General features: G+C 39.8%; 1 protein-coding gene across 1 annotated transcript in view; it reads left to right on the forward strand.

The window, feature by feature from the left end:
* CNTN5 (contactin 5) overlaps positions 1-22,151 on the forward strand; it is a 927,011-nt gene that overhangs the window by 840,344 nt on the left and 64,516 nt on the right. Inside the window, exon 16 of the mRNA XM_058185575.1 lies at positions 11,998-12,118. Coding sequence (XP_058041558.1) covers positions 11,998-12,118 — 121 coding nt within the window. The remainder of the gene's footprint in view (positions 1-11,997; positions 12,119-22,151) is intronic.

The raw sequence follows: 22,151 nt of genomic DNA on the forward strand, positions 1-22,151 counted from the left end.
TAAAATATTCATGAGTTTCGGCCTTAGATACATTGGATCTTTTTTTTTATTTATTTATTTTTATTTTGTCACAACAGTATATACAATCATCAACATAAACAATAATTCATCATAAGAGAAAAAGTATATATAAGTAAAAGTATAAGTAAAAGTATGCATATAATACTATAATGAAGAGAACAATAGGACAGGAACGGTAGGCACTATTGTGCTCTTATGCACGCCCCTTATAGTCCTCTTAGGAATGGGGTGAGGTCAATAGTAGACAGTTTTTGGTTGAAGATTTTGGGGTTTGGAGTAGAGACTATAGAGTCAGGTAGTGAGTTCCAAGCGTTAACAACTCTGTTACAAAAGTCATATTTTCTGCAATCAAGTTTGAAGCGGTTGACATTTAGCTTGAATCTATTGTTTGCTCTTGTATTGTTGCGATTGAAGCTGAAGTAGTCAGTCCCAAGTCCTGTTTATGTTTGCAAGGGTGTTTCTCACTTGTCTTCCCACAGAGATGAGAGTACTCCCTCTGGCTGGTCAACAGGTTTGGTGCAAAACCAAAATACTCCAGCAGATAACCTGAAATTCTTGTTATTCTTTTACCCAGTATACTTTTCCTGGCAAGGGAGAAAGAGGAGATGAATCCAACTGGCTCTTACGTGAGACTGGTGAAATATCTGTCCCTTAGAATGACGATAGAAAATCAGGAGAGGAGTACATGATATTATGCTACCTTACATATAGAAGGGAAGGAAAGGGGAATCTCAGGGGAATCTCAGAAAGCCAGTTTGGTCTAGTGCCACGATGGCGAACCTATGGCATGCGTGTCCAATGGCACATGAAGCCATGTCACCCGGCACATGCAGCCTTGCCTGTTTGTCTTCTGGGTTTCTGGCATGCATGTGTGCACAACGATCAGCTATCCTTCACGTGTGCGGCAGTGCCAAAAACTGGTCTGGGCATGTGCACCAGCCAGGTGATTGTCAGGTGTGCATGTGCGCCAGAACCCAGAAGTTCGGCTTTTCTGGAGCACGATCCCACACACGCATGGCAGTTCTGAAATCTGGCCTGCACAGGTACACCGTTCAGCTGATCGTCAGGTGCGCATGCACATTAGAACCCAGAAGTTCGGCTTTTCTGGAGCACGATCCCTTCACACTCATGGCAGTGCCAAAAACCGGCCTGCGCATGCACACCATCCAGCTGATCATCAGGCACGCATGCGTGCTATAACCTGGAAGTTTGGCTTTTATGGAGTGTGGCCCAAGCATGTGCATGTGCGACATTTCCACGTTTTGCCATCACTGGTCTAGTGGTTAAGACACCCAGCTAGAAACTTTAGGCATAAAAGCCATCTGGGTGACTTTGGGCTGGTCATTCGATCTCAGCTCAATCCATTTCAATGGGTAGTTATTGTGAGGAAACTAGGAGGATTGGGTATGTTCATTGCCTTGAGTTATTTATAAAAATAATAAAGGCAGGATATAAATAAAATAAACAATAATAAATGAGAGATGGTGGGACAAGTGTGTTCACCAATGAGAAACAGCTCAGAAGGAAATACCTCAATCTTCATAGGATTTCTTCTAAGCAAGCGTTGAGTCAATCAATTCAGTTTCTCAAGCTGAACAAAATTAGGGAAAGAAGCTTCTTATAAAAGCTTCTTTTATAAATAGTATTTTACACCGAGGCCTTCTTTTTTCATAAACATAGAAGGAATGTAAATTGGTTGGTCGGTTGGTTGGCTAATTATGTGGTAACAGGTCACTGTTGACTCTTAGGACCACATAGATGGATCTTCTCCAGGATGATCTATTGATTGAGATATTTCCTCTTGAGCTGTTTCTCATTGGTGAACACACTTGTCCCATCTCTCATTTATTATTTATTTTATTTATATCCCACCTTTATTATTTTTATAAATAACTCAAAGCAATGAACAGACCCAATCCTTCTATTTTCCCCGTAATAACTACACTGTGAGGTGGTTTGGGTTGAGATAGAGTGACCAGCCCAAAGTCACCTGGTCCTGTAACCTGGTTCTTCAGATGTTCCAAAAACTGGAGAAAGATACTATATGGTGGTGTTGTTGTTTTTTAAATTATTGCTGTAATTTTGTTGAGAAAAATAATATGCTTTCCACATGTAATACATGTCGCAATAAAGATTCCTATGAATATTCCTTATGGCTTTGAGAACCCTACATTTGAAGTCTCTAAAGCAGAGGTCTTCAAACTTGGCAGCTTTAAGGCTTGTGGACTTCAACAGTCCACAAGTTGGTCCACAAATCTTAAAGCTGCCAAGTTTGAAGACTTCTTCTCTAAAGCTCTGAAGAAAGTGATAAGTATGCCAATAACAGTAAAAAACACCATTTAAAATTCCTAGTTAGTGAACTAATGATGATACAACAGAGACAATCCGTATCTGGACATTGCCTCAGAATAGCAGAGAAAACCCATGTTATCTCAGTTATTCTGGCCATTTCACATAAATTGACACCCATAATATTAATGGCAACAGCTGACGCCAATAATGCACATTGGTCTCTGACAAATATTCCAGCCAGTCCATTAAATTAAGATTTTTCTTTCTTACTGAGAATTCAACAGCTTTAATGTTGGAGACTGTAATGGGCAGATTAAATATATATATATATAGTTAATTTCTTGGGTCTTTGGGATCCTTAAACTTTCCAATTTATATCCCTCTGTAAAGATTTTGCTCGATGAAGGAGAATGCATACAGGACGAGACTTTAAATACAGACTGAAATGTGTTGAATCTCTATTCAAAACTCAGAATCTTGGATAATGAAGATGACAAAAGAATAGCAGTGTTTAAAAACCTACAGCATCCCAAAATTAACTTAAACTGCCTTTTGTTGCACAGATAATGGCACTTGCAAAATCTAATCACCAGAGACAATGTAGCAAGAATTCCTAAAGGAGCTAGGGATATGATTGGTTTTTACTAGCCTAAAATTGATTCCATTCTAAATGTAAATTTGAGTTAAATATTAACACAGAGCCATGTAAGATATATAAAGGAAAGGAAACTCCCTGAGGAAACAAACAAAAGACTAATAAGGTGCTGATTTGAATAAAAACTTCTTATGCTAATTTATAGATGCTGGGTATAAATCCTAACCATGTTTTAAAGCAGAGCATTGTACAATAGTTAGGGTGGGGGGGACCAGCATTAGATATCATCGACGTGAGTGTTCAAGTTAAAATTTGCCAAGCTACAGTATTTGTTAGAACAGCAAAGGAGGGTTTCCCATTTTTTTCACAGGAAGCTTAAGAATTCCTTCCCAGTTTCTCCTGACCATCAGCCTTCCAATACTACCGGTTCTGTGGGCGTGGCTTGGTGGGCGTGGTGTGGCTTGGTGGGCGTGGCTTGGTGGGCATGGCAGGGGAAGGATACTATAAAATCTCCATTCCCTCCCCACTCCAGGGGAAGGTTATTGCAAAATCCCCATTTCCTCCCGATCATCTGGGTCTTTGGAGGCAAAGAATAGATGGGGGTGGGACCAGTCAGAATTTTTACTACTGGTTCTGTGAACTACTCAAAATTTCTGCTACCGGTTCTCCAGAACTGGTCAGAACCTGCTGAATACCACCTCTGGAGCAACCTATTCTCTAAAGCAGGGGTCTCCAACCTTGGCAACTTTAAGTCTGGTGGACTTCAACTCCCAGAATTCCTCAGCCAGCAAAACTTTGCTGGCTGAGGAATTCTGGGAGTTGAAGTCCACCAGACTTAAAGTTGCCAAGGTTGGAGACTCCTGCTTTAAAGCACCTGAAGACAGGACAAGAAGTAACGGATGGAAACTTATCAAGTAGAGGTCCAACCTGGAACTAAAGAGAAGTATCTTGACAGTGAGAACCATTCATCAGTGGAACAGCTTGCCTTCAGAAGTTGTGGGTTCTCCATCACTGGAGTGTTTTAAGAAGAGCTTGGACAGCCATTAGTCCAGAAAGATATAAGATCTCCTGTTTGGGCAGAGGGTTGGAGTAGAAACCCCCAAGGTCCCTTCCGACTCTTTTTGTTTTGTTTTGTTTTTTGCTTTTGTTGGAGATGGCAAAGGGTGCTATGCTGACCTTGGTTTATTTATTTTTTTCGGTCACATAATTTTCCTTCAATTCAAAGCCTCCCTGGCTGTTTACCGTTTTTCCCCTCTGAGAAAAACCCAAGAAGTGTTTCTCTATGCTGTCATTCATATTTCCAGGAAGCCAAAGAATGTGCAAACTGCTGGAAAGAGGACCATGATGTAAAAATGAGTCATTCACCCACAGACTCTTTAGCGTGAAATAATCCAATAAGTGGGAGATGTATCCCAGTGGGATCAATCTTGGGCTTGGGAATCAGAAACATCAAGATGGTACCAGCCACCATGTGATCCAAGATCCTCCCCTTTTAAACACATGTTGCCTTCAAATCGCTCATAAATGCATTAATGTTTTGATCATACAATCATGACCATCCACCTTGATTTTCTTGATTTCCCCCTCATCCTGCGACATCTCTGCTCCTTCCTCAAGAATTTCAATTCATGTGTCATCTTCTTTCAAACAAAATCTGAGAAAATTTTCGTTCATCAGACTGAACAGAACAGTATGAAAAATGCAGAACTTTAACAACTATTCTGCATGAGGGAAAAGTGTCTGCTATCCTTAGAGCCCTTAGCCCTTAGCCTTTAAAACAGAGAAATTCAGAAGCCTGCTGGCTGGGGAATTGTGGGAGTTGAAGTCCTCTCATCTTTCAGTTGCCCAGATTGAGAAATATAGAAGAGGGAGTCAAACTATTCTCCAAAGCACCTGAGGGTAGATCAAGAAGCAATGGGTGGAAACTAATCAAGGAGAGATGCAACTTAGAACTAAGGAGAAATTTCCTGACAGTTAGAACAATTAATCAGTGGAACAACTTGCCTGCAGAAGATGTAAATGCTCCAACACTGGAAATTTTTTAGAAAACGTTGGATAACCATTTGTCTGAAATGGTGTACGGTTTCCTGCCTGGGCAGGTCCCTTCCAACTCTGTTGTTGTTATTATTGTTGTTGTTGTTGTTGTTGTTATTATGCTTTAAAGCAGGGGTCTCCAACCTTGGTCACTTTAAGACTCGTGGACTTCAACTCGCAGAGTTCCTCAGCCAGCAAACCTCTGGGACTTGAAGTCCACAAGTGGCCATGGTTGGAGACCCCTGCTTTAAAAGACAATGATGCTGGAGAACCATTGAAATCCAAAATGCCCTCAAAGAGAGAAATGTCCTCTGAGAATCCTTCCAATAAAACACTTTCCTTTGTAAACAAAACAAATATCTGCTCTTGCTGAGGCTTTTATGAAGAACAGTAACCAGAGCTGGAAAATGCAGTTTCTTCATCACTTGCCAGAGTTCAGCACTCAGTGGTGAAATCCAATTTTTTTTATTACCAGTTCTGTGGGCGTGGCTTGGTGGGCGTGGCAGAGAAGGATACTGCAAAATCTTCATTCCCTCCCCACTCTGGGGCCAGTCAGAGGTGGTATTTGCCGGTTCTCCGAACTACTCAAAATTTCCTCTACCGGTTCTCCAGAACCTGTCACAATCTGCTGGATTTCACCCTTAACTCATAGGCATGATTCAAACAATAGAGTTACCCCTAAGCTTACCTGCCTGACTGCCTTACTTCAGAATAACAGAACAACAAGATTGGAAGGACCTTGGAAGTCTTCTAGTCCAACCTGTGCTCAGCAAGAAATTCTATACTAGTTCAGACAAATGGTTGTCCAATCTCAGTTCACATGGCATCAATTCATATGATGTCCATCTTGTTGCAACAACTCTGGGCAGCACCCAAGAAATAAAACCAAAAAGAGCAGCTGCTCAAAATAATTAAAAACAAGCACCACAACTGTCCATTTGCAATGAGCCAAATAAATCCTTTCCATCTTATAGGTCAGTGACAGATAGACAACATACAGTTAACCAAAAAATCAAAATCCAATGTCTGTGTTCACACAGTATGCTACATGCCAGGAAATAAATTTTGTGTGTCTTAATATCTGGTTCATGTTTATTTTTTGACAAAAATAATTGGGTAATTTAATTATCTGAAATGCTAATTATCCAAGCCCAGCTTAATTTAGTTTATGGTGTTGTCTATATCCAACCATTTCTAAATTATAATATCTACATTTTCTTTCTATGGACATGGTCCTAACATAGTAAATTATGCCCAAATATGGCTTGATTCTTTGTGACTTAGTGATCCAGTCACATTGTGGTTGGACTATCATAGTTTATTGTCCTGTGCAAGGTAAGAACCCAACCAATTGTTCTTTTATGTGATAACCAAAGACTTGATCAAGCCAGGACTCAAGAAAGTTTGAGCAAAGAACAATTCCAGCTGCTTTAGTTTGGTTTACATTTTTGTACTTCCAAATAAGGGACTAACCCTTAAGTCCCCAATCATGGCTACTAATGATTATAATGATTGGTCAAGCTGTTGTAATCTTTTTCAGTGGGGTGCTTATGTAGTGGTCTTGCTTGTGCTCCCCAAAAATGAAATTCATCCAATTGGTTCTGTTATTTAGATTTTTCGATTATAGACATATTTCCTTTCCTGGGGAATACATTGTGATACAATAATTGGGGATCCTTTCTTAGAGCATCACGATACATCAGATACTGAGGGAGTTAGACCAGGCAGTTACTGTCTATATGATATTTTTATTTGCTTTAACAACAAAGCTCACATTAAATGTAAATTATTCTCAGAGGGGAAGAGAAATGTCAACTGATTTGGTCTTACCCTTTCTGTATCCACGGTTTTCTATCAAAAGCATAAATCTTTCTGAATGCTCCATATTTCACAGCTAATAAGTATTGTAGCAGCAGACACATTGCAAACTTTGAATCCCAGATTGGCACCTTATTGAAAAGAAATGCAATTCATCACATCGTCCAACTTCACAGACACAATGAGTTGGCTGTGTATCCAAGACCTTAAAACCTCACAGGCAAAAACATGGGAATTGTGCTTTTTTTTTTCCCCTGCACATTTGGCTTAGGCAAGATCTGTCAGTCCTGATGTGCACAAGGAAGAATTATGTTATTAGAAGGCTTTTGTTTTTTAATGAATACTTTGAATTTTTTCCCATGGTCTCTAAGTAGATTTTGCTTGTTTGAATTCAAAGTATGTGTGGGAAGGGGAAAAAAAACCCACTCTAGTCTGTGTCACTTCAGAGAGGGAACACAGTCTCCAGATTTGCATTCCAAACAAAAATCCCTCCTTATATAAATAAAAGTAGAATTATGGAGAGAGATTATGGAGGCGACAAGTATAATCTGACCTGCATGACCATAAGAACATGGCAATAGTCCTACTGAGTTAGATGAAGGTCCAACTTAATCCAACTCTACGCTTCTCAATGACTATGGGTGCCGATAGGTCAGAGTTGGAGAATGACCACAAGCTGACCATTGTTCTCCTACTTCTGGAGTGGGGAGGTTGGAGGTAAGGTGCTTCATTAAGTCTCCAAGATTGCTGGCCCTTAGTAGACCACTTTTACATGAATATATCCATTTCCTTTCACAGACATTCAAAGCCACACTTACAGTAATTAATTCCATGGGTTAAGATATGGGAAAAGGCAAGATTTCTTTTTTCTATTCTAAATTCGGATTCCTATGAGCTTCAATAAAATTTGGATTGCCCATGTTTTGAGACAAGGACAGGGGTGGGATTCAGTTTGGTTTGGACCGGTTTGGGCGAACCGGATGCTAATTTTACATCTGGTTTGCCAAACTGGTAGTTGCAATGACTGGCTGGCCCCTGGCCACACCCACCCCACCCTGCCCCTCCCATGAGTCTCCATGCGGCCTGTTTAGGATGCCAGGTAAGTGCAGCACCCGCGCAGAGACTCTGGGAGGGCAAAAAGCAGATCTGCTGGAAGTTCTGGAAGTCTGGAAACGGGCCTCTTTCCGGCCTCTGGTGAGCCCCCGGAGCCCAGGGGAGGCTGCTTTTGCGCTCCCAAAGGCTCGAGGAAAGCCTCCAGAGCCTGGGGAGGACAAAAACGCCCCCCCCATGGCCGCCATGGTGCAGGAGGCCAAGTAGGCCACACCCATCATGGCCATGCCCACGTAGCAACCGGGCAGAGAACCGGTTGCTAAAATTTTTGAATCCCACCCCTGGACAAGGGGAAATATTTCCCTCATTATTTTCTCCATGCCATGCATGGTTTTATCCACCTTGATCAGACACCTTCTGTCAGGCATGAAAAATTAGGACCACGTGTAAAGTTCTGGTTAAGATGTCTAAGTATGATTTTACTAAGGCTTTATAAAGGGGTACTAGTCCTTCACATGATCTTAAGATGAATGAAACTGACAGGGGAGAAAAAAATCTAGAAATGTCTAGAAATGTAGACAATTACCTAACAAACTGAATGCTGGGTCAAGCTATAATATGGCCTTTAAACCAATTTTTAAAAATTTTAGAATTCCAAAGGGCCACTTAGGCCACTGAGGGCATTTTCTATTGCTAGAGAAAAAGCAAAGTTTTCGGGATTCCAGACAGCATGTCATAGAATGTGACTAATAGAAGTAGATAAAGCTGAAAACATTAAGACTCTTTTAGTGCTATAATGATATTGTGTGACCATTATATAAATCAAGATGCACTTTAGCAAAAAGGCCAGCAGAATCCTCAAAAAATTTCTTACATGCTAAAAGGGACAATAGCCAATTGTCATTCCGTACACCGCAGCCGTCTTAAGAACTGCAATAGCAATTTAGGATTAATTTATCACCTGCCACTATACATTTTTATAAAGTAAGCAAACAAGCACACAGTTATCCTGACTTGGTTTTTACATATTTTTAAAGCAGCATTCTTTTATGATAAACCGAGAAACAAATTCAGCGGTGAATATTTTAAAAAAATCTAGCAATGCAACATAATTTTAATGCAAAACTGAGCAAATTGTGCTGTATTCAAATTGGTCACTCTCACTGTGCTACCTGAAAGTAATGTCATTGCATTCTCCCATATCTGTATCCAGTGTGACATTTATTGTTGATTTCTGTATATATTTACATCTAAATTCTTGTTGGAGTTTACATTTCTACATGGATTTGCAATTAATTGTCATTGGTTCAATTAGACAACATACCACCAATTAAATTGTGCATAGCTATCAAATACTGATAGTTTAAAAACAATGGAAAAACTTTGTGGCATTATAAAAGCTAACCACTTTTTTATAGTAAAAACTTTTGTATAATGGGTATCATCAACTGCATCGCCTAAGACATGGCATATTATTCTTGGCAAGTCTAGAGAAGGGTGGGAAGATTCTAAACTGTTCTACGAAGAAATTGGGTCTGGTTAATCTAGATCAGGGGTCTCCAACCTTGGCAACTTTAAGCCTGGAGGACTTCAACTCCCAGAATTCCCCAGCCAGCTTTGCTGGCTGGGGAATTCTGGGAGTTGAAGTCCTCCAGGCTTAAAGTTGCTAAGGTTGGAGACCCCTGATCTAGAGGGAAAAAAGGACTAGATGGGACATGATAGCAGTATTCCAGTATTTGAGGCACTGCCACAAAGTAGAGGGGGTCAATTTATTTTCTAAAGCACCAGAAGGCAAGACCAGAAACTAATCAAGGAGAGAAGCAACCTGGAATTAAGGAGAAACTTCTAATAGTGAGAACAATTCACCAGTGGAACAGCTTGCCTTCAGAAGTTCTGAGTGCTTCATCACTTGAGGTTTTTAAGAAAAGACAGGACAGCCATCCATCTGAAATGGTACACAGGTTGGACTAGAAGACCTCCAAGGTCCCTTCCAGCTCTAGTCTGATTGATTGGTTGATTGATTGATTGATTGATTGATTGATTGATTGAACAATGTACAGGTAGGTAGTATTTGACTTACTTTTATTCAGAGGTACGACAGACTTACCGTGGGACTTCTTACAATCCAAATTCGAAATTCTGACAGACATCCCACTCTGCTGTGGTCACGTGACTAAACTTCAGGCACTTGGCAACACAATCACATTTACAATCATTTGTAGCATCCTGTGGTCATGTGTCCACATTTTACTTCAGTTTTGCTGCGCACCAGCACTTCTGGATTTCAGCAAAACTGCATTCATAGCATACCACTGGTTCATTTAACAACGGCGGCATTCATTTAAAAACTGTGGATTTGCCTAATGACCACAGTGATTCACTTAATGGCCACTACAAAAAAAGGTCATAAAATTGTCTCAGTTACGTGACCAACTCATTTTATGACCTTCATGACTTAGGAATGTGATAGGCAGGCTCCATTATTATAGTCAGAATTCAAGGACTATCTGTACTATAGTCAGGAAAAAATGAAGGGCAGAAGGTAAAGACAATGGCTTTTAGAAAACAGATTTAAGTGTGATGCAGACAATGGAATCAGTTAACACATTACATTTTATTGTTGTTTAATTCTTGGGCATAGTGTTGATGAATTGATGAATACTGTTGACCTCACCCCATTCCTAAGAGGTCTGTAAGGGGCGTGCATAAGAGCACAAACGTGCCTACCGTTCCTGTCCTACTGTTTCCTTTCATTATATCCAATTTATATAATTATTTCATACTTATACTCATATATATGCTTATATACTATATAGTTACTTCATGCTTATGCTTATATATACTGTTGTGACAAAATTAATGAATGAATTAATCAATTAATTAATTAATTAATGGATTCTAGCTTAGTTCTTTTATTGTGAGACAGACTTGGGTGAGGTAGAAAAAAAACAAATAAAGTGATTTGATTCCACCTAATTTCTCCTCAGGACTTTTACCCCAAGCCCTGGAAGATTTGTCATAGGGAAAATACTGTAGTTTTGGAAATACAAAAGTGATTCTCCAACCCTTATCTAATACTTCTCATCCTCCTCTCCTCATTATTATTTCTTCTTGTGAAATGAGACGCATAAAAGAATCTACTGTTGCAGGGGGACTGGGAGCCTGGATATTAACACAATCAATGAACCATGAGTAGCTAAACAGCGTCAAGCTACATACGGTGCCCAGCATGAGAATTATTCCAGAATACAACTCATCTATTTATCTTCAGTACTTACATCAGACTGCTGACCTATGAAATGTACATCTGAGTGGATTTCAAAGACCTAAGTTCAGATCTCTCCTAAGGGTCTAACAAAATATTAGAAGCAGCAGCAAGTGGCTGTGATATCACTGCCCTCCAAAACCTCTGTATGAGACAGAGACATGGTGTAATGGATGCATAAAGATTGGGAAGTATTTGTTCACAACAGTGGAATGGAGATGTTAATGATTGTTGGACAGCAGGCTACAGAATACTTTCAAATGCCGCCACAAATGTTCCTGGGATTATTCCTACAGCAGCACTTCCGTACATGTGTTGTACACGCGACAGTCCCAGTTCTGCAGCTGACACTTTTAGTCCAAATATCAGGACTCATTTTTTTCGGTCTGTTTATTTATGTGCTGCCCCACTCACTCATACATACCTGCGATATCACTTCTGGAATTTGTGCTTGTGAGGGAAAAAAAATGAAACTTTCATTCGGTTTTGTTGATTAGAAAGATTTGGTGCTATAGAAATGGCTAGTTATATATTAATATGTAAAAGCAAAAAGTTGACGTTGGAGTGTATTGTACTGTGCTAGGAAGAGTTAGAAGTAAATACCCTCCTTTTCTTTCTTTTTCTCTTCCCCCTTTTCCCCATTCCATTTCCTTTCCTTGATTTCCTATTTTCTTTTCTTTTTTTGTATTTTATTCAATAAAAATTTAAAAAATGGAAAGAGGTAACTTCAGATGGGTGCTAAGCGACCAGTTATAAATTGAGGACGACCTGTAACTAAGAACGCTGGTGGGAATAGATTACTACGAGGATTATGTTGTCTATCCCAAATGCTCAAAGGAAGCAGCTCTTCCATTTTTGCAAATCTATATTCGTAATGTGTTTGAGCAGATGCTATTGTATTGCTTATTTTTTTCCCCTACAGCAAGCATCTTCTGCGGATTTAATGATCAGGAACATCCTTCTGATGCATGCTGGAAGATATGGCTGCAGGGTGCAATCTACAGCAGACAGTGTATCAGATGAGGCAGAACTTCTTGTTAGGGGTGAGTATACTAATCACAGAAGACAAGATCAGCATAAATAATTGCACAACCCAGTTGAAATATAGACATTGATGCTGATCTCATGGCTGTGGGTTTAACATAACATAACATAATAACAGAGTTGGAAGGGACCTTGGAGGTCTTCTAGTCTAACCCCTGCTTAGGCAGGAAACCCTACACCATTTCAGACAAATGGCTATCCAACATTTTCTTAAAAATTTCCAGTGTTGGAGCATTCACAACTTCTGCAGGCAAGTTGTTCCACTTATTGATTGTTCTAACTGTCAGGAAATTTCTCCTTAGTTCTAAGTTGCTTCTCTCCTTGATTAGTTTCCACCCATTGCTTCTTGTTCTACCCTCAGGTGCTATGGAGAATAGTTTGACTCCCTCTTCTTTGTGGCAACCCCTGAGATATTGGAACACTGCTATCATGTCTCCCCTAGTCCTTCTTTTCACTAAACTAGACATTAAACTATTTGTTGTTGTTTTTAAATAACTTTATTAAAAAATACGTTATACAACTAAAACTTGATACTACTAGCTAGATAATACAGAAATACATTTTTTAGAAAAAGAAATAATTAAAAAGCACAGAAAAAGGAAAGAAGGAAGAAAGGAAAGAATAAAAAATAAAAGAAACTTCATTCCCAGCAGCGACAATCAACACTAACTTATCACAGTCTCTTAAAATGCAGCCATACCAGGGGTGAAATGCTCCCAGTTCGGACTGGATCGCCCGATCTGGTAGCGATGGCGGCAGGTGGTTCGGAGAACCGGTAGCAAACCCCCCCCTCACCCCACATGCCCAGCTGAGCCACGCGATCATCAGAGGGTGTTGTTTTTTTTTACTTTTAAAAGCATTTTTTCTTCGGCTGAAAAAATGCTTTTAAAAGTAAAAAAAAAGCCTCTGATGATCCTGCGGCTTAGCTGGGATCATCTGAACCTTTTAAAAGCATTTTTTCTCAACCTCTTCAGCAGAAGAGGCTGTAAAAATGCTTTTAAAGGGTTCTGGTGATCAGGCAACTCAGCTGGGATCGTCAGAACCCTTTAAATGCATTTTTTGTACAATCTCTGGCGATCCCAGCTGAGTTGCCTAATCATCAGAGGCTTTTAAAAGCATTTTTTCTACAACCTCTTCGGCTGAAAATGCTTTTAAAAGTAAAAAAAAAATGGAAAGAGGTAACTTCAGATGGGTGCTAAGCGACCAGTTATAAATTGAGGACGACCTGTAACTAAGAATGCTGGTGGGAATAGATTACTACGAGGATTATGTTGTCTATCCCAAATGCTCAAAGGAAGCAGCTCTTCCATTTTTGCAAATCTATATTCGTAATGTGTTTGAGCAGATGCTATTGTATTGCTTATTTTTTTCCCCTACAGCAAGCATCTTCTGCGGATTTAATGATCAGGAACATCCTTCTGATGCATGCTGGAAGATATGGCTGCAGGGTGCAATCTACAGCAGACAGTGTATCAGATGAGGCAGAACTTCTTGTTAGGGGTGAGTATACTAATCACAGAAGACAAGATCAGCATAAATAATTGCACAACCCAGTTGAAATATAGACATTGATGCTGATCTCATGGCTGTGGGTTTAACATAACATAACATAATAACAGAGTTGGAAGGGACCTTGGAGGTCTTCTAGTCTAACCCCTGCTTAGGCAGGAAACCCTACACCATTTCAGACAAATGGCTATCCAACATTTTCTTAAAAATTTCCAGAGTTGGAGCATTCACAACTTCTGCAGGCAAGTTGTTCCACTTATTGATTGTTCTAACTGTCAGGAAATTTCTCCTTAGTTCTAAGTTGCTTCTCTCCTTGATTAGTTTCCACCCATTGCTTCTTGTTCTACCCTCAGGTGCTATGGAGAATAGTTTGACTCCCTCTTCTTTGTGGCAACCCCTGAGATATTGGAACACTGCTATCATGTCTCCCCTAGTCCTTCTTTTCACTAAACTAGACATTAAACTATTTGTTGTTGTTTTTAAATAACTTTATTAAAAATACGTTATACAACTAAAACTTGATACTACTAGCTAGATAATACAGAAATACATTTTTTAGAAAAAGAAATAATTAAAAAGCACAGAAAAAGGAAAGAAGGAAGAAAGGAAAGAATAAAAAATAAAAGAAACTTCATTCCCAGCAGCGACAATCAACACTAACTTATCACAGTCTCTTAAAATGCAGCCATACCAGGGGTGAAATGCTCCCAGTTCGGACTGGATCGCCCGATCTGGTAGCGATGGCGGCAGGTGGTTCGGAGAACCGGTAGCAAACCCCCCCCTCACCCCACATGCCCAGCTGAGCCACGCGATCATCAGAGGGTGTTGTTTTTTTTTACTTTTAAAAGCATTTTTTCTTCGGCTGAAAAAATGCTTTTAAAAGTAAAAAAAAAGCCTCTGATGATCCTGCGGCTTAGCTGGGATCATCTGAACCTTTTAAAGCATTTTTCTCAACCTCTTCAGCAGAAGAGGCTGTAAAATGCTTTTAAAGGGTTCTGGTGATCAGGCAACTCAGCTGGGATCGTCAGAACCCTTTAAATGCATTTTTGTACAATCTCTGGCGATCCCAGCTGAGTTGCCTAATCATCAGAGGCTTTTAAAGCATTTTTCTACAACCTCTTCGCTGAAAAATGCTTTTAAAAGTAAAAAAAAAGCCTCTGATGATCCTGCGGCTTAGCTGGGATCATCTGAACCTTTTAAAAGCATTTTTTCTCAACCTCTTCAGCAGAAGAGGCTGTAAAAATGCTTTTAAAGGGTTCTGGTGATCAGGCAACTCAGCTGGGGTCGGCAGAAACCCTTAAAAGCATTTTTTGTACAATCTCTGGCGATCCCAGCTGAGTTGCCTAATCATCAGAGGCTTTTAAAAGCATTTTTTCTACAACCTCTTCGGCTGAAAATGCTTTTAAAAGTAAAAAAAAAAAGTTGGCCATGCCCACCCAGTCACATTAGCCCCCCACCAAGCCACGCCCACAGAACCGGTAGTAACAAATTTTACATTTCACCCCTGAGCCATACCCCCCACCCCCACCCCACTTTTGCAATCATCATAAATATGAATCAGCTGTCTGAGCATCTGAATTTTGATCACGTGACCAGGGGAAGCTACAGTGGTCGTAAGTGTGAAAAATAGTCATAAGTAACTTTTTGTTAGTGCCGTTGTAACTTTGAATGGTCACTAAATGAACTGTTGTAAATTGAGGACTACTTGTACTGCTAAAATCTGCCTTCTGCCCTTAAAACGTCAGTTGTAACTGAACAGACTAGCTATGTTTAGGTGTACCTTCATAGCTTACATAAGAATGAGATATAGTTGATCCCTTTACAAATTACTGAAGAATCAAATTTTTTAGCTCAATTTTTGATATTGATCCAGAACAAATTTGCTGTTCCAATTGGGATTGAGCCTTGCCAATTTTTATTTATTTGCACATCTTATCAGCTTCCTCTGTTTTTCACTTGGCATGACATACACATGCAGTAAACTCTGTTGCCTAGTGTTTCTTGATTTGCTTCCCTATGGAATAAATAGAGCAAAAATCTATAATTCAGGATAACTCAGAACCATAACATTCTTATCTGTTCATTATATGAAGGCAGGACTACCTTATTACTCCAGTAAAAACTTGATACACTGAATCAATGCCCATTTCATAGTCAGCTGTATTAACTTCTCCAGAATGCTTAAAGTTGGCAATTTTCTTGCCTTTTTATTCTGTATTTCAACAGAACCTTTGGCAACTCCGTTTTATATTGAAACTCTTTATAATCTCTAATATGTGTTGTGCAGCCCTACAAGTTTTTTTTTGCTAAAAGATAAATGCGTATCAAATCCCCACACCTGTAATTTGCACACAAAATGTATTTTATTTAAATGGATGACACTCCTTTCCAACTGCAAATTGAAAGTGTGTGGGACAGTTAAGAATTATAGAGCTTTATTTCTGCGAATCTATTCATAGCCTAATGCTTTTGTAACAAATGATCAGACAGATAATTCCCCTCATTTTGTTCTGCTTAAATTCTCCATTTCTAGTTTCAGTTGCTTCTCTTCTCTTCTCTTCTCTTCTCTTCTCTTCTCTTCTCTTCTCTTCTCTTCTCTTCTCTTCTCTTCTCTTCTCTTCTCTCCAAGTCCATTTACATGATAACTTCTTTCTTATTCAAACAAGTTTACTCTGGAAAGCTTGACAGATGTAGCTCTTTTACTCTCTGTATGGGGTTTAGATTGCATTCTCCATAACTCTGCTTGGGACCATCTATTATGTTTGAGATTACAAAGCACACCCAAAGTGCAAACCACAAAGAATCAGCTGTTTTCCCAGAAATCCCATTGGTACATTACAAAAAAGTGTTTGTCAGACGAATCCGTACTCTTTTTAAATAGTAATAATAATCATAATCTACCAGAATCAGTTGAGGAAGAAAAAAAGGCATTGGAAAAATACTTGAAGGACAATGAAGAAGATGCACTGAGGCTTGTATATCACAAAGGCTTCCTGACAGATCAAACTGGATTACCAGCAAGACCAAATTAAGCATAGAAAAGAGACATGGCAAGGCAAAATACTACTATATGGCAAAACAAATAGCAACAAGATCTGGCAATGGCTATGAACAAGAAAACTGAAGATACAGAGGGGCTAATTCTGGCTGTACAAGACCAAGCCTTAAGAACAGATGCATACTGAACAAAGCCAGAATGGAGACGACAGCAACAAATAGCAAATCCCTCCTATATAAAGAAGCTGAAGAAACAGCGGATCACTTAGTAAGCTGCTACAAGAGCAGAAAGATCTTGCTTAGAGCCATGGTAGTGCAGTGGTTGGAATGCAGTATTGCAAGTTGACTCTACCTTCCCTCTGCCAGCAGTTTGATCCTGACTGGCTCAAGGTTGACTCAGCCTTCCATCCTTCTGAGGTTGGTAAAATGAGGATCCAGATTGTGAGGGGGAAACATACTGACTCTCTAAACCACTTAGGGAGGGCTGTAAAACACTACAAAGCAGTATATAAGTCTACAGCTGTAGAACAGTTTACACCATCCAACAACAGGATCTGCCTATCTCAGGGCTTGGAAGAACTTGCTAGGTGGATAAAAATGCCAAATCCAGGCTAAACATCTGGTTGACTGTGTGATGAACCACAGATTATAAAAGCAGATCTAACTTAGGAGATGCCCTGGGGTTTATTCCTTTCTTCCTCTTCTTGCAAACTACACACTCCCCTTGTAAAACAGGATTTGCACAGAGGATCTCTCATATTGATTTTTGTTGTTGTTGTTGTTAGTTGCGAAGTCATGTCCGACCCATCGTGAGCCCATGGATAATGTTCCTCCAGGCCTTCCTGTCCTCTACCATCCTCTGGAGTCCATTTAAGCTCACGCCCACTGCTTCAGTGACTCCATCCAGCCATCTCGTTCTCTGTCGTCCCCTTCTTCTTTTGCCCTCAATCTTTCCCAGCATTAAGCTCTTCTCCAGTGAGTCCTTCCTTCTCATTAGGTGGCTAAAGGATTTCAGTTTAATCTTCAGGATCTGGCCTTCTAATGAGCAGTCAGGGTTGATCTCCTTTAGGACTGACCAGTTTGATCGTCTTGCAGTCCAATGGACTCACAGGAGTCTTCTCCAGCACCATAGTTCAAAGGCTTTTATTTTATTATTTTATTTTATTTTATTTTATTTTATTTTACTCTTACTCAAAGAAAAGCTTCGTATTTTCAGCTTCTAGTCCCCTGAAATCATTAGTTAATATAGGACACTTTGGCTTAGGTGATATTTTTTAAACCTTTCTTTCTGGTTTTGATTAGAGGAGAGCTTTGATTCTTCTACAGATTTCTGCCATGCTAGATGTCTACATGCTTTAGACAAATTGAGGATTATCAGCGCTCATCTCTTTTTATAGCCTTTTCAGACATTATTCGCTGTCCTCTAAGAGTGACCTGACAGGGATAAGACTTCCGCTAAATCTCAAATCTTCTTGAGAATGAATTAGACCCTGCAGCTCAGAAAAAGCAGGCATCATCTTGGAACTTTTCTTCCATATCTATTATCTAGGGCTTTCTATAACATTTTGCCTGATAAAGAGCTTTGGAGAAGAAGTCCAAAGCTTGCAACACGTTTTTATGCATTTTGTTCATTCTTAATCATTTGATTGTTGTTGTTGTTTTCATACTAATGACTGCAGGGTGCTACCTTGTATTACATTCAGCATTGTGTTTGCTAATTTCCTGGAGGAAAAGTGGATTTCCACAGGCATTTGACAGAGTAGAAAACAGGATTCAGAGAACTTAACAGACTTCTTTCAAATTCTGCAGGTCTCTCTACTTTTGTTCTAAAGGAGCTCTTTTAAAAGATGGGCAGGACAGTAGTGAGGAATTCGGTGTCTCATCATTTAGTGTGGGCAGGGATCAGAAATCATTTCATTTCTCTTTAAACTCAGCTGTATCCAACTTTCTATGTGGATACAGGTCAAGAACCGATGAGAACGTTTCTCCATAGTTATTTCCTTGTTTCCTCAAAACTCACCGCAAGATGTTGCTCCATGACCCCTTCTTCACAAATGTGTGAATTGCAAGGGTACCGTGTTGTATAGTTTCTTTTGTGCGTACTCTCCAACATTTCACAGGTGAAAATTGTATCCTGTTGGGCTTGTGTGGGTAAGGTTGAAGAATCGAATCTAGCAACCCATTGTCTAGAAGGTGACAGAGAGTTAAGCCAGTAACCAACCTTACTTAACACAAAGGTGTGTGCATTCAGATCCTAGCATAATAAAGTTGCAAGGTACCGTATCACATACATTACTGAAGCTACCTTTCTGCTCCAGAGTACAGGTACTCTGAGCTCAATTTGACTCTAGGTAACTTCATGGACATTTCCATGGCTTGATCTCGGCAGTATAGAAGTGGTTTCCCATTGGCATAATTGCAGAGATTTTTTTTTTCAGTCCTCCTTTATTTCTACAAATAAAAGCTCTGCTTCTGTCTGCTGTCAATCACAGGTCTGCTTTTGCTGTGGAATGGATTTGTTCCTGAATCTTCAGTTTGGGGAAAATAGGCATTCCAGTTATATGTGGAAGCTCCTAAGGTCCAGCTACTTCCATGCAACTTTTCCTTGAAGCAATTATTATTATTATTATTTTATTTACACAAAATGACAGTATACACAGCAAATGAGATAACTATGCTGGATTTCGTATCACAGATCACTAGTCGAACACTTCCCAAGCATTTAGGACTGCGTGATGTATCGGCGAATTATGCGAGCAGATCCCAGTAAGGTGGCCTTCTGCAGCTGACCAATGGTGATCTTGTCAGCACCAATTGCTTTTAAGTGCTTGCCTAGGTCTTTAGGCACAGCTCCCAGTGTGCCAAGTACCACTGGAACCACCTGCACTGGTTTATGCCAGAGTCTCTGCAATTCGATTCTCAAATCTTGATATCTGGTGACTTTTTCAAGTTGTTTCTCATCAATTCTGCTGTCACCAGGTATAGCAATGTCGACTATCCACACTTTTTTCTTTTCCACAATCTGATATCCGGGGTATTGTGTTTCAAAACTTTATCAGTCTGTATTTGGAAATCCCACAGTAGTTTTGCATGCTCATTTTCAATCACTTTTTCAGGCTTATGATCCCACCAGTTCTTTGCTACAGGCAGATGGTAGTTGTGACACAAGTTCCAGTGGACCATCTGAGCAACTGTGTTGTGATGTTGTTTGTAGTCGGTCTAAGCTATTGTCTTACAACAGCTCAGTATGTGATCAATGGTTTCATCCGCTTCTTTGCAGAGTCTGCATTTGGGATCATCAGCAGATTTTTCTATTCTGGCTTTGATTACATTTGTTCTAATGGCTTGTTCTTGGGCTGCAAGAATCAAGCCCTCTGTTTCTTTCTTCAATGTTCTGTTGGTCAGCCATAACCAGGTCTTTTCCTTATCTACTGTTCCTTGGATCTTTTCAAGAAACTGTCCATGCAGTGCTTTGTTACACCAGCTGTCAACCCAAGCTTGCATCGCTGTTTTCCTATATTGATAGTTGTTGTTGTTGTTGTTGTTGTTGTTGTTGTTGTTGTTGTTGTTATTATTATTATTATTATTATTATTATTATTATTATTATTATTATTATTATTATTATTATTATTATTATCATCATCATTATTTCAAATGCTTCATAGCCTGAGGACTCTGCCTGATCTAAGATTCTCACAGATGCTGGAAAGCAGTGGTGAAATGCAAAAAATTTTGCTACCAGTTCTCTGGGTGTGGCTTGGTGGGTGTGGCTTGGTGAGAGGGGTCATGTGACTGGGTGGGCATGGTCAACTCTTTTTTTTACTTTTTAAAACATTTTTACTACCTATTCGCCCAAACCGGTAATAAAAAAATACTTTTAAAAAGTAAAAAAAAGGTTCCAACAATTGCGCAGCACAGCTGTGATCATCCGAACCTTTTTTTTTACTTTTTAAAGCATTTTTTACTACTACAGTTTTTATCACTACTGGTTCACTTGAACCAGAGCGAACTGGTAGCATTTCACCCCTGCTGGAAAGGCTTAAAATGAAACAACCAAATCTATTCACACAAGTTTTGGGCTGGTTTCCCTCTACTCCCACTGCTTCAATTTGGCAATGTAAGCCATAAAATTCCCAAGGACACCCATAACATTCCAGCTACAGTTCATTCTAGTAGTCCATGGAGGCTGGGGACAGCAAAAAAGTCACTTCCTGTCCAACCAGAAGTTGGGAAACAGTCCGCTTCTGGTCTCCGGAGGGCCTCCGGTGGGAGGGGAAGGCCATTTTTGCCCTCCCCAGACTCATAGAGAGGCTCTGGAGCCAGGTGAGAGAGAAAAACAGGCCTACCAGGCCATAGCGTGCCAAGAGCAGGAGGAGGGGGGGGTCACACGCGAATGTGCAGGGGCGAGACACATAGAATTATGGATGTGGCATGTGCGTTCGTGACCACCCGCCGCCCCCGGCACACGATGGCAAAAAGGTTAGCCATCACTAACTTATCTTCAGATAGTTGCAGCCAGGCCTCACACATCTCGGCCCATTTCTTTTACTCTAGCCGGCAAGGCTTTCCTGAAGGCCTCTGTAGCCAATAACAGAGCTCCAGATTGATCCAGAGCTCTGCTATCGACTGCAGAGGCCTTTCCTGAAGGCCTTTGTAGTCGATAACAGAGCTCTGGAAATGGGCCCAAATGTGCGAGACCTGGCTGCAACTATCTGAAGCCAAAGACATTTCTGAAGGCCTCTGATAGCAAAAAGGAGGCGGTAGGGGGGACAATGAGTACAAGTGAGATGTGTCAATGGATGACATCGTCCCTGAAAATAAGACCTGGTGCCTTTTTTAGTATCAAATATATATATATATTTGATACCAAAAAAGGTATATATATATATATATATATATATAAAGACAGGGTCTATTTTTGGGGAAATACGAAAGTATTATCCTGTTCCTCAAAGTTCCACTTGTAAGCATATTTTCCTACATGTTTTAAATCTTTAATTCTGTGAATGGTTTCTTCATTTCAGAAGGCAGGATGGACATGAGCTGCCTCTGTAAAATTTGTTAAATTTAAAAGATTTTAGAAGGTACAGGAAAAACTGTGGCAGCAAATGGTATAAGGGTATCTACAAGTGTTTATTTTTATCCTACTTTTATTATTTTTATAAATAAAGTGGTGAACATAACTAATACTCTTTCCAGTGAGATGAATGGCATATAAATTTCATGAATATAATTAATAAATAAAATTAACTATGGAGTTTACTGGGAGGTTTTATATCAGCCAGTTTGTCCTATCCCAACACCATCAACACAATATGATGGAGTATTTGTGTCCAGCTCTAGTCTTCTTCAAAGGCATTTACTGGTGAAATATGTGACAACACAAAACCCATGACTTTCATACTTGTGCCTGACATAAGAACAAAAGTACAAAAAAGGAGAATGATACTGTGGCATCAACATGTGTTGTAATTTTATCACATTTGCAGCTACCACAGTCTCTAGGTCTTGTTCTCAAAAGATAT

The sequence above is a fragment of the Ahaetulla prasina genome, chromosome 5, assembly GCF_028640845.1.
Source record: "Ahaetulla prasina isolate Xishuangbanna chromosome 5, ASM2864084v1, whole genome shotgun sequence".
Taxonomy (NCBI): Eukaryota; Metazoa; Chordata; class Lepidosauria; order Squamata; family Colubridae; genus Ahaetulla; species Ahaetulla prasina.